Here is a 19,014-nt window from a genome sequence, read left to right as displayed (position 1 = left end):
GGGAACGGTACCAGATGATAGGGAGAGATTGATGGGGTCGGAGAGTAGAGGGGTGAGGAGGTGGAGCTAGGAGGTGAGGAGAGGGGAGGGGATGGGACTAAGGGAACAGGTGGTGTATTTCATACTGGATATCGTGGTGGTGAGAGGAGGATACAGGTTTGAAGATGTGGAGGAAGGGATGGGTAGGGTTAGAGTGTGGTGGGGAAAAGGGAAGGAAGTGGTGGTTGGGAGGGCGGAGGCAGCCGAATGGATCCCACTCGATTTTGGACTCAAGGAAATCCAGCATCTCCTCACAGTCGGAGTTTGAGGAGAGAACGGGCGAGGCGTGGGAGGTTGAATGAAGGAGCCGGTTGGTGGTGGAGAATAGGAGCCTGGGTTGTCCTTCACCTCCAAGATTATCTTGGAGTAGAAGGATGATTTGGTGGAGGCGAGGGCGGAGTGGTACATTTTGATGGGGTCCAGCCAGGTCTGCCGGTGGACCGTTAGGTCAGATTTGAGCCAGGTGCGTTCAGTGGCCCACACCTGACCCTTGAGGGAGTGGAGGTGGCTGGTGTACCAGGGTGAGGTTTGTGAGTAGGAAGCGGTTTGGGAGGTGAGTGGGGCAAGGGCATCAAGAGTAATGGAGAGGGATTTGTGGAGGAGAGTGAACGAGGAGGATAAATCAGTGCAGGAGGTAGACCAGTGGGGGAGGAGTTCATATGACTCCAGTGCAGTGGTGAGGGATTCCGGGGAGATTTTTTCCAGGGGTGATGGAAGTGGGAGATGGAGGTAGATTGGGTGGCGGTGGGAGAGGGATTGAGGAGTTATCTCGAAATAATCACGGGTAATCACGAAGTCGAGTGGGTGACCATGAACATGGGTGTCAGAATGGATGTGGAGGGAGAGATTGTGAGAGTAGAGGAGGAAGAGTCAGAGGAGAAAGAGCCGGAGGGGGTGAAGTGAAGGTTCAAGTCACCGAGGATGAGGAGGCGTTCAGAACAGAGGCAGAGGGAAGCTAGGAGGATGGAGATGTCAGAGATGAAGCTGAGGGAGGTTTGGGGGGGGCAGGAAATGAGGAGAATTTTGAGGGAAAGAAATTAGATGAAACTAAGCCGCGGCAACAATAAAATAACATTTTTAAAGCGCTGAGTCTTCCCAGATGAGATAAAGATGAAATGTCTGGTGAAGCTGCAACAGGTCCAACTAGTAATATATATGTGGACGGCTGTAGCTCAGTGGTTAGAGCGCCCACCTCGCAAGCGAGAGGACCTGGGTTTGATTCCTGGGCAGGACAAAACATTGGGCAAGTTTCCTGATCCACACGCCTGTTTACTCGGCAGTAAGTAGGAACCCGGTTGTCAGTCGATTGGCGGAGCTCATTTCCGGGGAATGTAAGCTGATGAAAGAGAGCGGCTGAGACAGCCCACCCTTCTCATCTCGGGTGGGCTGGTTGCTGTGTAAGAGAATTTGTTGCAAAGAAACGACCAGTATCAACTGGTCAGTAAAACCACTGGTGCCACCCGATGAGGGGTTGGCGCCGCCGCAGTAGGAGGGAGTCAGGGTGGCCGCACGACAGGAAAAATTTGTGTCACGTGAAGGAGAGAGACAGCTGCCATTTTATACCGGGACAGAGAGAGAAAAACTCCTCCGAGACTGTGTCTGTGTAAGAGACACGGTCTTTTAAGTAAGATTATTCACTTAGTCATAATTATTATAATTCATAATTATGCATAATTTATACACAGCGAACTCCTGATTCCTGGTCATTCCCAGGAAAAGTCGCTCGGTGACTACTTCGAGGGGTTTCAATGAATACCTGAATAAATGTGGCCAAGATATCGATAGCATGTTGACTCAGTGGTGACAGCACTCGCCTCGTGAGCGAGAGACCTGGGTTTGATTCCCGGCAGGTCAGGGCGAAACATTGGGCAAGTTTCCTTACTCCACACTCCTGATAATAATCCCTCAAAAAAACTCAATAATAATAAAGTTGGTCATTTTTAATCCACGACTGTGCGCAATTGGCCGCTGCGTTTCGCCCACAAATATACAGTCGATTCACTTTATAGTCTATTCAGTGAAGCGCTTTGAGATGTCGAGAAGATGTGAAAAACACTATGTCAAATGCAAAGATTATTATTATTATAGACTCAGAGACACCGCGGCAGAGGAGGAGGGCAGATAACAACATACAACCGTCACCATTCTCTCCCGGAGGAAGGATTGGATCACCTTTAACCTGGAGGGTCACCGGGTCTAAATGTAAATTCACACCCAGACACACACCGACAGACACCCAGACACCCAGCCAGACACACACCGACACACACCCAGACACCCAGCCAGACACACACCGACACACACCCAGACACCCAGCCAGACACCCAGCCAGACACACACCGACACACACCCAGACACCCAGCCAGACACACACCGACAGACACCCAGACACACACCGACAGACACCCAGACACCCAGCCAGACACACACCGACAGACACCCAGACACACACCGACAGACACCCAGACACACACCGACAGACACCCAGACACACACCGACAGACACCCAGACACACACCGACAGACACCCAGACACACACCGACAGACACCCAGACACACACCGAAAGACACCCAGACACACACCGACAGACACCCAGACACACACCGACAGACGCCCAGACACCCAGCCAGACACACACCGACAGACACCCAGACACACACCGACAGACACCCAGACACCCAGCCAGACACACACCGACAGACACCCAGACACACACCGACAGACGCACACCGACAGACACCCAGACACACACCGACAGACGCACACCGACAGACACCCAGACACACACCCAGACACACACCGACACACACCGACAGACACCGACACACACCGACACACACCGACAGACACCGACACACACCGACAGACACCGACAGACACCCAGACACACACCGACACACACCCAGACACACACCGACAGACACCGACACACACCGACAGACACCGACAGACACCCAGACACACACCGACACACACCGACACACACCGACAGACACCGACACACACCGACAGACACCGACAGACACCCAGACACACACCGACACACACCCAGACACACACCGACAGACACCCAGACACACACCGACAGACACACACGGACAGACACCAACAGACACCCAGACACACACCGACACACACCCAGACACACACCGACAGACACCCAGACACACACCGACAGACACCCAGACACACACCGACAGACACCGACAGACAGGTGGCGCTGGGCTGTAGGGGGCGCTGTGGGCGGCGCTGGGCTGTGGGCGGCGCTGGGCTGTAGGGGGCGCTGTGGGCGGCGCTGGGCTGTAGGGGGCGCTGTGGGCGGCGCTGGGCTGTAGGGGGCGCTGTGGGCGGCGCTGGGCTGTGGGCGGCGCTGGGCTGTAGGGGGCGCTGTGGGCGGCGCTGGGCTGTGGGCGGCGCTGGGCTGTGGGCGGCGCTGGGCTGTGGGCGGCGCTGGGCTGTAGGGGGCGCTGTGGGCGGCGCTGGGCTGTAGGGGGCGCTGTGGGCGGCGCTGGGGCTCAGGCCTTGTCTCGGGCTCAGGTGGAGGCCGGGGATGGCGAGCGGTGGGGGACTGTGACGGCGCTGTGGACTGAGGTGAACCGCTGCGGCCAAAGCGGGGATTACAGCCGAGCCCTGAGATCACTGAGCAAGAGTAAGGGCAGCGCCGGGGGCTCCCGGGGGGGGCAGGAGGGGGGCTCCCGGGGAGGGGGGCTCCCGGGGGGGCAGGAGGGGGCTCCCGGGGGGGGGGGGCAGGAGGGGGGGGGCAGGAGGGGGCTCCCGGGGGGGGCAGGAGGGGGGCTCCCGGGGGAGGGGGGCTCCCGGGGGGGGGCAGGAGGAGGGGGGCTCCCGGGGGGGGGGGGGCAGGAGGGGGGCTCCCGGGGGGGGGCAGGAGGGGGGCTCCCGGGGGAGGGGGCTCCCGGGGGGGGCAGGAGGGGGGCTCCCGGGGGGGGGGCAGGTGGGGGGGTGGGGGGGCAGGTTTGGGGGGTGGTGGGGGCAGGTTGGGGGGTGGGGGGGCGGGGGGGGCAGGTTGGGGGAGGAGGAGGAGGGGTGAGTGTGGAGATGGTGACGTGGACTGAAAACAATGAAAATTTTCACTTATCAGTGATCACATTCCCTCTGATCATCAATGGTGATCAATATTCCCTCTGATCATCAATGGTGATCAATATTCCCTCTGATCATCAATGGTGATCAATATTCCCTCTGATCATCAATGGTGATCAATATTCCCTCTGATCATCAATGGTGATCAATATTCCCTCTGATCATCAATGGTGATCAATATTCCCTCTGATCATCAATGGTGATCAATATTCCCTCTGATCATCAATGGTGATCAATATTCCCTCTGATCATCAATGGTGATCAATATTCCCTCTGATCATTAACGATGATCGGTATTCGCTCTGATGGCCATGAATGGTGATGGTGGTTGTGCTGCGCTGTGGCCGGGGTCGGGGCTGTGGCCGGGGCTGTGGCCGGGGGTCGTTGCTGTGGCCGGGGGTCGGGGCTGTGGCCGGGGCTGTGGCCGGGGGTCGGGGCTGTGGCCGGGGGTCGGGGCCGAGGCCGGGGGTCGGGGCTGTGGCCGGGGGTCGGGGCTGTGGCCGGGGTCGGGCCGAGGCCGGGGTCGGGGCTGTGCCGGGTCGGGGTCGGGACCGCCCTCCGGGAGGTGTAGATTGCGGCGGATGTTAAAGATCCCGTTACACTATTCAAAAGGAGAAGGAAATTGCTGTCAGTTTTCTGACCGATAATCCCCCAAAATAAAATTGGTCATTGGCTTCGCAACTGTTTGTGGGACATTGTTCTGTGTGAATTGGCCGCCGTGTTCACCTACAGGTGCAGTCACTACATTTTGTGATCGTGACAAAGTCGCCACTTGTATCTTGTGGTTTGTGCAGAGTTCAACACGTGCAGATTTTTTTCTCTCCGCAGTATTGCAAGACAACAAGGATGATGCGACCGCTCTGCATTGTAAGGTGGTCTGCCTGGTCCAGAATGGAAATTTTAAGGAAGCTCTTAATGTAATCCATACGCACACCAAAGTCCTTACCAGGTGAGGCACAAATGTTCAAAACTAGTCGGCAAATAGCCTTCATTAAATAGAAAGTGAAATAGAAAGCCTTAATATTTACTGCAAAATTATCAGCCATTATTGAACTGCTCACCTTTGATTTGCTTTATTTTGTGGAAGAACAGTGGGTTTAACACTGTTAACGCTGTTCGAAATGGTATGATATGGTAACGCTGATATCAGAAAGTGAAATTTTTCGTGATTAAACCATATGCTCTGCAAATTAATTCAGTGTTTAAAAAAAAAAGTTCATTATTGTTTTCTGATGTTAATCTCGTGTGGAAAAGATTGAAGGTTGGGGACTTTTGTTCTGCGTGTAGAAAGCAATCATCTTTCTTTCGGCTCAAGAATATGTTTTTAGTACTCTGATCATTCATGGTCTATATGAGTTCAGGCAACAACAACATCTTGCATTTATATAGCGCCCTCACAACGAGCCAGGGGGAGGGGGGAGGTGACCGTGATAAGCACGATCAATAAGGAAGGCCTTTAGGTGGGATTTGAAAGTGGGTAGTAGGGGGCAACCTGGAGTTATTGAGGGGCACTGGTAGAAAACGTGTTGGCATGAGCAATGTGAGGAGGGTGTCGCAGCCCAGACTTGTGCTGTTTGATAGGCGGAGGAAAGGGGAGCACAGTTCAGGTTTATGCCGTTTGCTGTGGTGGGAAAAGGATATCACAGATTAGGACTATCTCACTGCTATTGTGGGCAATGGGAAGGCTAACATATCCTGTACTCTCACCCAGTGACTGGCAACAAGGAACGGCAATGCTGGCTGCTTTACTCATTAGTCTGAAACAACAACTTGGACTTATATAGCGCCCTTCAGGGTAGTGTCTCAGAGCGCTTAAAGCTCAGGGGATTGAGTGGTCACAGAGTACTGTATCATCACGTTACTATAGACGGCAGTGTTTTCTATAAGGGGAGTTCTTTGTTTTCCCCCTTTTGGGGGAGAAACGTTATAGCTTCCTTGTGATGGTCGAGAATGGAACAACTTTCTTAACAGCAAAGTCAGGAAAATAATAGGTCTCCGTTTTGGTTGTATTGGTTTTATTCTGATTTTATTTAACTTATACAATAGTTATTTTTTCTGTTCAACAACAACAACTTGCATTTATATAGCGCCTTTCATGTGGGGAAGTGTCCCGGAGCGCTTACTATTCTGAAGTTTTGGGAATGGATAGGGAAGATGGAGCAGCCCACATCAGATGCCATCTAACAAGTTCAGCTGAAATGTTTGTGTAGAACAAAATCTTGTGACGCCAGAAGTTGCAGGAGCTCGTTCCTGTTGCTGATGAAACACTGAGAAGCTCATTAAAAAAAAATTAAAAGTTAAAAGTTAAAAAAGTTAAAAAGTTTGTTAGTGCAAATCAGATAAAGCGGAAGCAAAGAGATATATAATATTGTGGCTGTATTTTGTATAAATATAATATTGTGGCTCTATTTTGCCTCTGTTTAAATCCTGGTTTTGTCATCTCGATTCAAAAAAAAATCTAATAGTTGAGATAATATCTCATATCTTCTCTCTCCTGTTGCCTGATCACAGTGATCTAATAGCTTTCGAGAAGGCGTACTGTGAATACAGACTGAACAGAGTTGAAAACGCATTGAAGACTATTGAAAGCGTTGAGAAGCACAGTGATAAATTAAAGGAACTATATGGACAAGTGGTACGTAAACATTCTTTTACAATTATTTAACTCCAACCGTTTGGCTGCTGCAGGCCGCATTCCCTATTTGAGAACGGTCTGTGGGCCCCAGAAACAATATTTTATCTTTCCCTTCCAGAATTGTAACATTTACCCAGCACATTTTTCATGCAGAAGGACATCTTAACACTGTCGGTTGAGCACCTGAGTTGGGGGTGGGTGCCGAGAGGTGGGTTTGGGGAGAGGAAAAGATGTGGTCAAAGAGTTAGGTCTTGACGTGCCTTGAAAGAGGAGGGAGGGAGGAAATCAGAGGGACTCCAGGAATGGAGGTCCAGAGAGCGGGGGCAGATGGGTGGGGAGACATGGAGCAAGCCGACCTTTACTGGGCAAAAGGAACAGCTTGGTCGGGAGATCGCAGAGGTAGGATAGGGAGAGGGGGATGAAGGACGTGGAGGAGTTTGTCACTGGGGAAAGGGAGTTATCTGTGAGGAAACTACGGCTAATCACCCAGTGTCTGTCCTCGTCTGTTTCCCCCCCCCCCCCCCCCGCTGCGGCTGAGGGAGGCTCCAATCGTCTGTCCTGACAGTGACTATGAAACTGTCCTCACGTCTCTCTCTGTGCTCTCTCATTCTTTATGCTTTTCTCCTCTTCTCCCTCTCTCTCTCAATCTCACCCTCTCTCTTCCACTATCATCTCTCGCTCTCTCACACACACACTCTCCCCCTCTCTCAATCACTCTCTTTCCCCCCTTATACTCTCTCTATATTACAAAGAATGATAATCCCTCCAAAAAAAACTGCTGTGTGCAATTGGCTGCCGCGTTTTGCCCACAAATATACGGTCAATTCACTTTACAGTCTATTCTGTGAAACGCTTTGAGACGTCGAGAAGATGTGAAAAGCGCTATATCAAATGCAAGGATTATTATTTATTATTATTATTAGACAATATACTGTAAAGGGAATTGACTGTATATTTTGTGGGCGAAACACGGCAGCCAATTGCGCGCAGTAGTGTCCCACAAACTGAATTTTTTTTATTTAATATATTTTTTGAAGTTAGAGCAATCCGCCAATCAACTAACAACATGCAAGGATTATTATTTTTATGATTGCTGTCCTTTGGATGGGATGGTAAGCTGAGATCGTGTCTGCCTGTTCAGGTGGATGTTAAAGATCCCATGGCACTATTCGAAAAGAGAAGGGAGTTTCTCTCTCCCGGTGTCCTGACCAACAATCCCCCAAATAAAATTGGTCGCTCGCTCCATTTTTGGGACATTGCTGTGCACATTGGTTGCTGTGGTCACCTACTAGAACAGTCGACCTACACCTCTCAGAAAATCCTGTGAAGTGTTTTGAGCTGTTTCAACAACTTGGTAAAGCTCTGTATCAAACGCTAGAATTATTTCATATTAACTGTTCAAAAATAACCTCACACTTATGCAGAACACACCAAAAAGGAAAGCTGTGCTTATAATTTTGTTAGCTCTAATGATCTTGCTTCCTTTGGCCAATTATTGATCAAAATCTATCTGTAGCCTTTTGTTAAGCTGTTACTTTACGTGGGTATTTGTAACTTCAGTTATACAGGTTGGAACGGTACGAGGAATGTTTGTCAGTTTATCGAGACTTGATTCGAAACTCGCAAGATGACTATGAGGAGGAAAGGAAGACTAACTTGTCTGCTGTTGTGGCAGCATTAAGTACCTGGGAGAATTCCTCTCCAGTAAGTATCACAGTGTAAATTGTTATTACCTCATTTGAGTGACTATTTTTTTCATGTGTGAGACTTCTCACTGAATCACAGCAGGCAGTTTAAATGTGCGAAGGCACACAGTCAAGATTAATTCTGTTTCCCACCTGAAATCTATGTGTAGAGTTCCAGCACAGGACACCAGTGTCTCCATTGAGAGAAAAGCTTTTTAACACAAGCCCGGTGACTTTCTTATCTATGAACCTGAATCAAAGTTCGGCTTTGGTGTTCTGGCAGGAGAAGGACAATCATTAGCACCATAACCCCCCCAAGGAGGTCTTTATGGTATTGAAATTCTATATATCACTATTTTTATGTTTTATTTACTTCCCTTGTGAGATTACTATCACTGAGGCAGGCTGACACAGTAGTTGCAGTAGCAGGCTGCTAGTATTACCCAGAGCTAAAACTAACCGTGAGGGTTCCTGCACCTTACTATTATCTGGTGATTTTGGCTAGAAAATGCATCCATGATATCGGTTAGGCATCAGCCATTGTGTGCCCAATTGTATTGTTGGCTGCTGACGCTTTCCTAAGCTAAAATAATAATGCTTGTATTTGATTTAGCTCCTTATCATGTCGTTGAGACGTCTCAAAGCGCTTCACACGATATACTGTAAAGTGGATTGACTGTATTTTGTAAGTTAATGACCGAGTGAGCATGAGGGTAAGATGACCATTACTTAGTGAATTACGCAGATTAGTAAGAATGGAGGCGACAGAAAATACAAACATGGAGTATGTTGTCTGCGATATCTGAACTTTGTGAGAAGTTGACGTTTTAGGAGCTAATGTATTCAATCAGGTTCTTTTGGGGAAAAAATAATGTGAGACACACTTTTATTTTATTTCACAGGAAGATTTGGGCTTACCTGAGACTTCCTATGAGCTGTGTTACAATGCCGCTTGTACTTTGATTGGTGAAGGCAAGCTAGCCAAAGCTATGAAGAAACTTCAGGAAGCTGAAGGTAAAATATTAGGACCTGCTGTAGGGGTCATAACAACAACAACTTGGATTTATATCGCGCCCTTCACGCCGGATGGAGTCTTGGAGCACTTAATAGTGGCGGAGATCGATGACGAGCCAGGGGAGGGGAAAGTGACCGTAGGCATGGTCGAAGAGGAAGGTTTGCAAGCGTGACCTGAAAATGGGGAGAGGGGGCAAGGCTGAGGGATTGAGGGAGAGAGTTCTACAGCTTCGGGGTGTAGTGGCTGAAAGCACGGTTGCCGATGGTGAGGCAGAGGGTCCAGGGGACAAGAGGAGATAGTTTCCAATTGAGCAGAGGCAGCAGGTAGTGGTGTAGAAAGTGAGCAAGTTGGAGAGATGGGGGGCGGGGGGTGATCTTGAAATTGATCTGCTCTGTGACGGAGCCAATGGAGTTTGACGACCTGGGGTAATGGAGGTACGGAGTTTAGTGCGGGAGAGAATGCGAGCAGCAGAGTTTTGAAAAACATTAGATATGGTCATTAAATGTTTCTAGAGAACTCTTGTGTTTTATAATCGCACTTCTTTTATTTCAGAATTGTGCCGTCAGTCATTTTCTGAAGATACTGTGAGTATTTGTTATGATGGTTCTTCTCAATCTCACTGCATTTACCTTTGCTCCTGGCTGATTGTTTGCACAATAGCAATGTAACTGATTGAGCAAGGCGGTGGGGAGGAGTGGGGGGTGAAAGGCAGACAAGTTTGTTTGGGGTAAAATTCTGTGTTTTGGTGCTCGAATTATCATTGGTATCCGAAGTATCTGCAAATAGATCTGTAGCATATGCTTCGAGAGTCTTTGGAGAATATTCCAGGGAGAACTGATTAAGAAAGTGCCAAAACATTGTAGTCTAATGAGTTTCACAATATTGTAGTCATGTTCGTAATAATAATAATCCTTGCATTTGATGTAGCGCCTTATCAGGTCTTCAAGACGAATATACTGTAAAGTAAATTGCCTGTATATGTTGTGGGCAAAACTCAGCAGCCAATTGCGTACAGCAGTGTCTCACAAATGGTCATGGATTAAGTGACCGAATTATTGTTTATTTATTTATTGAAGGGATTATTACCCCCCAGAAAAGCGATCCGCCAATCGACTAACAACTGCTATCTCTCCAAGGAACTTGTTAAATTAGGTTCCTACTTACTGCTAGGTAAACTACGGCGTGTGGAGTAAGTAACTTGTCCAGTTTCACCCTACCGGGAATCGAACCCAGGAACTCTTGCTTGCGAGGCGAGTACTCTTAACTACTGAGTTACAGTACTCTAATGACCAAGGACTCCAAGAAACCTACCTACAACAAAATATTGCTCATTCTTGTGTTTGAATAGTTTAATAAAAGATGCAAAATGAGAGACTGGAGTCTTGATGCCTCCAAAAATCAGTAACTTTAGTAGCTCTAGGGATCATTAAACATTCTTGTTTGTGTGGCCCATTTCATTTTCAGTGTTTTATTGAACTATTTGATTGTGCAATTGCACAATATTTTGTTCTAGTTGCTTCTTGTCACCAACATGAACAGCAGTCTTTTAGAGGATTTTTCAATAGACTCGTACCTCTTGGCAGTTTTAAGGAGAACTGGAAACTTGATGGCACATAAACATACAACTTGTGATCAACAAGTCTATATTGTTTTTATTTTGAGGGTCTGAATCCTGCCTTTTCCAAGAGGATTAATGTGAGTACTGTTGAGTAAAACTCTTTATTCTGTTCATCCTCATGGGAACTTGCTAACATGATCCAGGGTGGTAGATTGTTCCCACTTCGCAGAGAAGCAAATCTTATTGCAATCTCTCCAAGGACTTTGTTGAATTAGGGTCGGCTTTATCCTGTGGTCCAACGTCCGGTCAGATCTGGATTCAAATTACCAAAACTAATTTCAACAACAACTTGCATTTATACAACGCCCCTCATGCAGGGTAGCTTCCCAGAGCGCTTGACAGTGGTGGAGCAGGACGCTGAGCTGGGGGAGAGGGAGGTGACCGTAAGCACAGGTCAAATAGGAAGGTCTTCAGGCGCAACCTGAACATGGGGAAGCAAGGGGGCAAGGCAGAGCAATAGGGGGAGAGTGTTCCAGAGTTTTAGGGGTAGTGGCTGAAAGTGCGGCCATCAATAGTGGAACGGAGGGCACGAGGGAAGGCCGGTGCCAGTCGAGCGGAGGCTGCGGGTTGTGGATTAGGGGGTAAGTAGGTCAGAGAAGTAGGGAGATGCCAGGGCGATTCGAAAATGAGTGTGAGGATCTTGAAATTGATCCGTTCGTCGATGGGGAGTAGCCCACAACTATGCAGAGAGACTTTCATCACACCAGCTAGATTTGAACCTAACCCAGAGTGAAAGGACTTTTCAAATCCTCTGTAATACCTAATCCCTGATGTTTACCACCTTTTATTAATACCTTGTAAATGGGACAAGGTTTTTCATGAGTTGACCAAATCTGCACAACATTCAGAAATAGAAATAGTAGTTTATTAAATTATTCTCCTTCAGCCCCACAGAAGTGTGAATGCTTGTCTAGCTCAGTTTACAGTATATGTGCCTCCCTTCCCCTTACAGATGTCAGGGTGCAAACTCTGGACTGTTCCTTTCCCCCTAATCAGTTTCTGACCTATGCCCACGTAATGTTTAGACCTCTGCTAATGCTTTCTTAGAAGGTGCTGAGAGTGGCTGGAGGTAACATCTATATCCATTCCTTGCAGGGAAAAGACTGCTTCCTCTCACAATGGTGATGCTAGGCTTAGAAACGTCATGAAGGACAATAATCCACACACTCTGAAGGTGGCAGAACAGGTTGATAAGAGCTGTTAAAAAAAAAATCTGGAATCCTTGGCTTTATAAATAGAGGCATAGAATACAAAAACAAAGAAGTTCTGCTAAACTTTTATATCACTGTTTAGGCCTCAGGAGGAATATTGTGTCCAGTTCTGGGCACCACACTCAAGGCCTTGGAGAGGGTGCAGAGGAGATTTACCAGGATGGTACCAGGGATGAACGACTTTAGTTATGTGGAGAGACTAGAGAAGCTGGAATTGTTCTCCTTAGAGCAGAGAAGGTTGAGGGGAGATTTAATAGAGGTGTTCAAAATTATGTGGAGTTTTCATAGAGTAGATAGGGAGAACTGTTTCTAATGGAGGTAGGTCGGTAACCAGGGGACATAGAATCAAGATTATTGCCCCCCAAAAAGTTTTTACTCAGAGAGTTGCGACGGTCTGGAATGCACTGCCTGAAAGGGTGGTGGGAACAGATTCAATAACAACTTTCAAAAGGGAATTTGATAGGTAGTTGAAGAGGAAAAATTTGCAAGGATATGGGGAGTTGGTAGTTGGTAGCTCTTCTGAAGAGCCGACACAGGCACAATGGGCCAAATGGCCTCCTGCACTGTAAGATTCTCTGAATCTATGTGGGAATCAAGAGTACAAACTCACTGTCACTGATTTAAACCCATTTGCTGTCCTATATCATCTTTTCTGGTCAATTAAAATGATTGGAATGTAATTATTATTATTGTAATAGTTAATCTTAACTAAGATTCTGGGACCTACTTTCTGGCGATAAGCTTGATGGGAACGTTGGGAATACAGTGTGTTTCATCTTGTTATCAACAAGAACGCAATTATATAGCGCTCGTTGCACCAAATGATGTCTCGGAGCGCTTCAAGATGCTTTATAAAATGTTTCAAAATCTTGATCTCACTTTAAACAATTGAATTTAAACAATTTCTCTCCTGAAATATTGTAAAATCTTGCCCTCATAACTGACTGGTGGCTACCTTGTGCAGGATATGACTGATGAGGACATTGATGCTGAGTTGGCTATAATCCACGCTCAGATGGCATATGTAATGCAGCTTCAGGGGCGAACAGATGAGGCTTTGCAGCTCTACAATCAAGTCATCAAACTGAAGTAAGCAACACACATGGTGTGAAATCTCACTCTCAGGGACTCTTATTCTACGGAAACGCTATATCAGTGAGCGAATAGTAAACCTGTGGAACAGGCTCCCGAGGGAGACGGTTAAAGCAGGAAATGTTGATTCCTTCTAACACAGATGAGATAGTTTTCTTTCAGGAAATAACATTATGGGATGTAGCACATCGGTAGTTTGGGTCGTGTGTGCATGCGCCCACCAGGAAGATGGAAGGTGAACTAGATGGACCTTGGTCTTTTTTTTTGTCTAGCATTTCTTTTGTTCTTATGTAAAGTCATTCTGAGTGAACTAAGAGAGTCAACTGCATTTTATTTCTTCCTCTGCAGGCCCTCAGATGTTGGACTCCTGGCTGTGACTGCCAATAACATTATTACACTAAACAAGGTAATTCATTGTCCTGATGTGTTCAGGGTGGACTTAGTGGAGAGTGAGAGCGCTGTCACGTCTGCCTTGGTCAGAATTTGATTAAGTTCAACGATAACAACAACTTGGATTTATATAGCGCCCTTCACACTCTGTGACAGGGAGCCAATGGAGTTTGACAAGGACTGGGGTAATGGAGATATGGTCTTTAGTGTGGGTGAGAATGCAGGCGGTGGAAGTGCAGATGTCAGGGTGCAAACCCTGGACTGACCAGCCCTTGGGACGGCCTCCCGAAGCAATGTGACATGTGACAGGCACTATAGTAAATCACCAGTTTACAGGTATTCGGAATTCATACCTAGCTGTTACCCCCCCACCCTGCACACATGGTCCTCCGGCCAGCCTGGGGTGTTTGGGCATCATATTTATTAAAAGCTTCTGTTACAAGTCCTAGTTTTTACAGGTATGTTGCTCTTCACTGCAAACATCACTCTGAATCGCCATGAAAAATTCACCACCATTTGGTTTCAATTATTTTAAATTGATGAATGTGAAGTCAGAATGCAAAGTAACAGTCTAATGTCTAATGAGATAACTTGTGCTGCTGTTTATTGCACAAAAAGCCAGGTTCAAGTGAAGGTGATGACACTTGGATTGCACGGTTTATGTTTATGATTTATTGATGTTCTGAAACTGGAGGTTCTGCTGTTTTTTTTTTTGCACAAAATGTACAATGTTATACAATTGTACTTTGTAAAGAGAACTGACCGCTTAAATGGTCTGTAGATTTCCACAGTTGCTATCTCAGGGTCTGCATCTGTGCATTTTCGGGAGTGCAACTCTTGTTCAGAAAAATTTATACCATGAGAAAGAGGCAGAAGGTTCTTGTGCCAATGCCCATTTGCCACCTCTGTCTTGATGAGGTGCGGTCTTTTCTCCCGTCTCTTTGCTCTGTGCGCTAGCTGTCAATCATAATCAATGTTGTGTTTCTCAGTAAAACTGGGAATAAAGATGGTAATAATAATAATCCTTACATTTGATATAGCGCCTTGTCACATTGTCAAGGTGTCTCAAAGCGCTTCATAGGATATACTGCAAAGTGTAGCGACTGCTTTGTGGGCGAAGCGTGGCAGCCAATTGCGCACAGCGACGTCCCATAAACAGTCGCGGATTGAGTGACCACATTATTATATTGTAATATTTAGATTATTTCCAGCATTGTTTACTTCACCAAACACAATATCTTATTTTCCAATAACCACAACAATCACATCAGCTAACGTGTCCTTGAGACATTTATTTCTTTATTTAGTATTTCTGCTGTCATGATCTTCCACTGAGAGCTGAGACCTAGTTACTCCTGAGCTTTTGCTTCTGCAAATCTGGGAGAGAAACAGGACTTTTAATAGAAAACACAGGAGTTGCACAGAGCAATATTCCAAGTGTCATCACTTTCACTTGAACCTGGCTTTTTGTGCAAAATCAAGTTATCTCATTAGACTGTTACTTTCTATTCTGACTTCACATTCATCAAATTAAAATAAAAAATTGTCTAGCTGTCCACGATTAACTCTAAACTGAGGTGAGGCCTTCCTCTCCTCTCCCTACATCTTGTTTTTTTAATAAAACGATCTTTGTAAATTACGATTGCCAGTTTCACATTTGCAATTTGACCCTTCTGTTTAATTCTTGAAATGGTTTCTTGCAGGACCAAAATGTTTTTGATTCAAAGAAAAAAGTGAAACTGACCAACACAGAAGGGGTGGAACATAAGCTCACCAAGAAACAACTGCAGACAGTGGAAATCAACAAGGCTTTATTAGCCATGCACACAAATCAGGTAAAATAACAACTACAGCCACTTTGAATCCTCTCTCTGTTTTTCTCACATAAATTAATGTCTTATTGAAGGACACTGGAGTGTCAACCTAGACTGTGATGTGGGTCTTGAACCCAAAACCTAACCCAGAGGCAAAACCCATCACCATGATAAGCAATAGCCTATACAGATGTAAAATTGTGGGTCTCTCCTCCTCTCTCTCCGTCCCTCTCGCCTTCTATCCCCACTTGACCCTCCCACAACCTCCCTCTGTTCCACCCTGGGAATCCTCCGCCGGGCGCACCGCGGCACTCGGCGTTGGCTGTCCAGCAGCAGCCACACCGACTGCCCCATTCCCCACCACACTCGCCACCCACCCCGGACACAGACCCGGGGAGTCAACCTCTCCTCCCTCATCCCCATTCCCCCACCCCTGCCTCACAACCTGGACCCCCCTCCCCTCCCACACACCCTTCTGTCAACCGCTCCCTCCACATCGGACTGCAAAATGTCCGCTCCCTCTGCAACAAGGCCCTGGTCATCAACGATCTCATCCTTGATGAGAACGTTGATATCATGGCCTTAACAGAAACCTGGCTCACCCCAGGCGACACCTTCCCCCTCACGGAGGCCACGCCACCCGGCTACACCTCCCACCACATCCCCCGCCCCAACCGCCGTGGCGGTGGTGTTGCCCTTATCTCAAGGACACCACTTGCCCTATCCCCCTACTCCACTGGCTCTTTCCCCTCCTTTGAGCACCTCACCCTCTCCCACCCCTCATTCCTCTCCCTTAAAATCCTCCTCCTCTACCGGCCCCCTAAAACCTCTCCCACCTTCATCTCTGACATTTCAACACTCCTCACATCTCTTTGCCTCTGCTCTGATCGCCTCATCATCCTGGGCGACTTTAACCTACACTTCACCCCTCCTGCTCCATCTCCACAGACTTCTCTTCCCTGCTCTCCTCACTCAACCTCTCCTTACACATAAACTCCCCCACTCACAGTCACGGCCACCCACTCGATTTGGTGATCACCCGGGGCCTCAGTGTCTCGGATGTCACTATTACCGACAAGGCCATCTCTGACCACTACTTCATCTCCTTCACCACCTCCACCCCCCTCCCCACCTCCACCAGACCCACCACCATCTTCTACCGCCCTTGGAAGAAGTTACCCCCACAATCCCTAACCGATGCCTTGGAGTCCTCTGAACTCCTCTCCCTCTGGCCTTCAACCCTCACCGACCCCTCTTCTCCTCTCTCCCTCCTCCACAATACCCTCTCCTCCACACTCGATACTCTTGCCCCCATCACTTCCCGCACTGTCTCCTACTCCCGCTCCTCCCCCTGGTACACCACCCACCTCCGCTCACTGAAAAGCCAGGTGCGGGCTGCTGAACGCACCTGTGTCAAATCTGGCCTAACGGTCCACCGACAAATCTGGCTGGACCTCCTCAAAATTTACCGCTCCACTCTAGCCTCGGCCAAGTCGTCCTTCTACTCCAGGATAATCCTGGAGGCGAAGAACAACCCCAGGCTACTGTTTTCCACCACAACCCGACTCCTCCGTCCCCCCCGCCACCCCGCGCAGGTCATCTCCTCCAACCTTCACTGCGAGGAGATGCTGGATTTCCTTGAATCCAAGATCAAGGGAATCCGCTCCGCGGTCACTTCCCCTCCAACTTCCACCCACCACCCACCCCTTCCCTCCCACACTCCGACTCCTACCCATCCTCCCCTACACACCTTCGTACCCGTTTCCCCACCCTCTGTCACTGAACTCATCCTATCCCTAAAACCAACCACCTGCTCCCTTGACCCCATCCCCACTCCACTCCTTATCTCCCAGCTCCACTTTCTTGCCCCACATATCACTGACATCATCAACCTGTCCCTCTCCTCTGGCTCTGTCCCCATTCCATTAAAAACTGCCATCATCACGCCCACCCTGAAAAAACCCTCCCTTGATGCGTCGCAGCTATCAAGCTACCGGCCCATCTCCAACCTCCCCTTTCTCTCCAAGGTCTTGGAAAGAGTTGTCGCCTCCCAACTGCGCTCTTTCCTTTCCACCCATTCTCTTTTGAACCCCTTCAGTCAGGTTTCCGTGCTGCCCATAGCACAGAAACTGCCCTGGTCAAGGTCACCAATGATATCCTGACCATCTGTGACCAGGGCTCCCTCTGTCTCCTCGTCCTCCTCGACCTATCGGCAGCATTCGATACGGTCGACCACGCTATCCTACTCCACCGCTTGTCCTCCCACCTCAACCTTCAAGGCACTGTCCTTGAATGGTTTAGGTCGTACCTTTCTCACCGTCTTCACTTTGTCTCACGAATGGCTTCTCCTCCACCCCCCGTACTGTCTCATGTGGTGTCCCTCAGGGCTCTGTCCTCGGTCCCCTCCTCTTCACCCTCTATATGCTCCCCCTCGGTGACATCATCCGCAGACATGTTAACTTCCACATGTATGCGGATGACACCCAACTCTACCTTTCCTCCTCTACTCTCAACTCCACGACCACCGATGTCCTGACAGCTGCCTGTCCGACATCGAGTCCTGGACGAGAGACAACTTTCTTCAGCTCAACGTGCGAAAAACCGAGGCCCTCCTGATTGGCTCACGTCAGCGCCTCCGCACCTCAGGCGCTGACACCATCAGCATCCAAGGCTGCACTCTCCACCTCTCAAAGCCAGTCAGGAACCTCGGCGTTTTGTTCGACCCTGAGCTGTCCTTTCTCCCTCACATCCGCACCACAACTGGCACCGCCTTCCATCACCTCCGGAACGCCAGACTACGGCACTACCTCACCCCTCACGCTGCTGAAACCCTGGTTCACGCCTTTGTCACCTCAAGGCTGGACTATGGGAACTCTCTCCTCGCCGGCCTTCCCGCCACCTCCCTCCACAAGCTGCAGGTCATTCAGAACTCTGCAGCTCGTGTACTGTCCCGCACCAGGCTTCGGACCACATCACTCCCACCCTCGCTCGCCTCCACTGGCTCCCCATCCCCCAGAGGATTGATTTCAAGATCCTCATCCTCACCTACAAGGCCATTCACGGCCTTGCTCCCTCCTACCTCTCCAACCTACTATCCCCCTACCTACCTGCCCGTACCCTCCGTTCCTCTGGCTCCGGTCTGCTCCACGTCCCCCGCCCCAACCGCCCTACCATCGGTGGTCGGGCCTTCAGCCTCTCAGCCCCAGGCTCTGGAACTCCATCCCCAGTGCCTTCGCCTTGCTTCCTCCCTTTCCTCCTTCAAGGCCGGTCTCAAAACCTTTCTCTTTGACCGTGCCTTCAGCTCCCCTCTCGACTCTCTTCCCCTCCTCGCTCCCTCCCTTCTCACATTCTGCGACGAGATCGGAGTTTGTACTATACTCCGCCAGAGGGGTCCCCGCTTCGTGCCTCTCGG

The 19,014-nt window shown here is 48.8% G+C and overlaps 1 protein-coding gene across 1 annotated transcript; it reads left to right on the top strand.

Moving 5' to 3' along the window:
• Positions 1–855: 855 nt before the first annotated feature.
• Positions 856–15,632, top strand: LOC121849769 (signal recognition particle subunit SRP72-like). The gene is made up of 10 exons (XM_042338565.1): positions 856–933; positions 3,423–3,690; positions 4,971–5,091; positions 6,654–6,777; positions 8,338–8,481; positions 9,365–9,476; positions 10,030–10,061; positions 13,271–13,395; positions 13,747–13,804; positions 15,492–15,632. The coding sequence occupies exons 1-10, from the start codon at positions 856–858 to the stop codon at positions 15,630–15,632; spliced, it is 1,203 nt and encodes a 400-aa protein (XP_042194499.1).
• The last annotated feature ends 3,382 nt before the right edge of the window (positions 15,633–19,014 follow it).

Source organism: Callorhinchus milii, unplaced genomic scaffold (assembly GCF_018977255.1).
Source record: "Callorhinchus milii isolate IMCB2004 unplaced genomic scaffold, IMCB_Cmil_1.0 Scaffold1, whole genome shotgun sequence".
NCBI classification, from domain to species: Eukaryota; Metazoa; Chordata; class Chondrichthyes; order Chimaeriformes; family Callorhinchidae; genus Callorhinchus; species Callorhinchus milii.
This window is presented reverse-complemented; position numbering and strand designations above follow the sequence as displayed.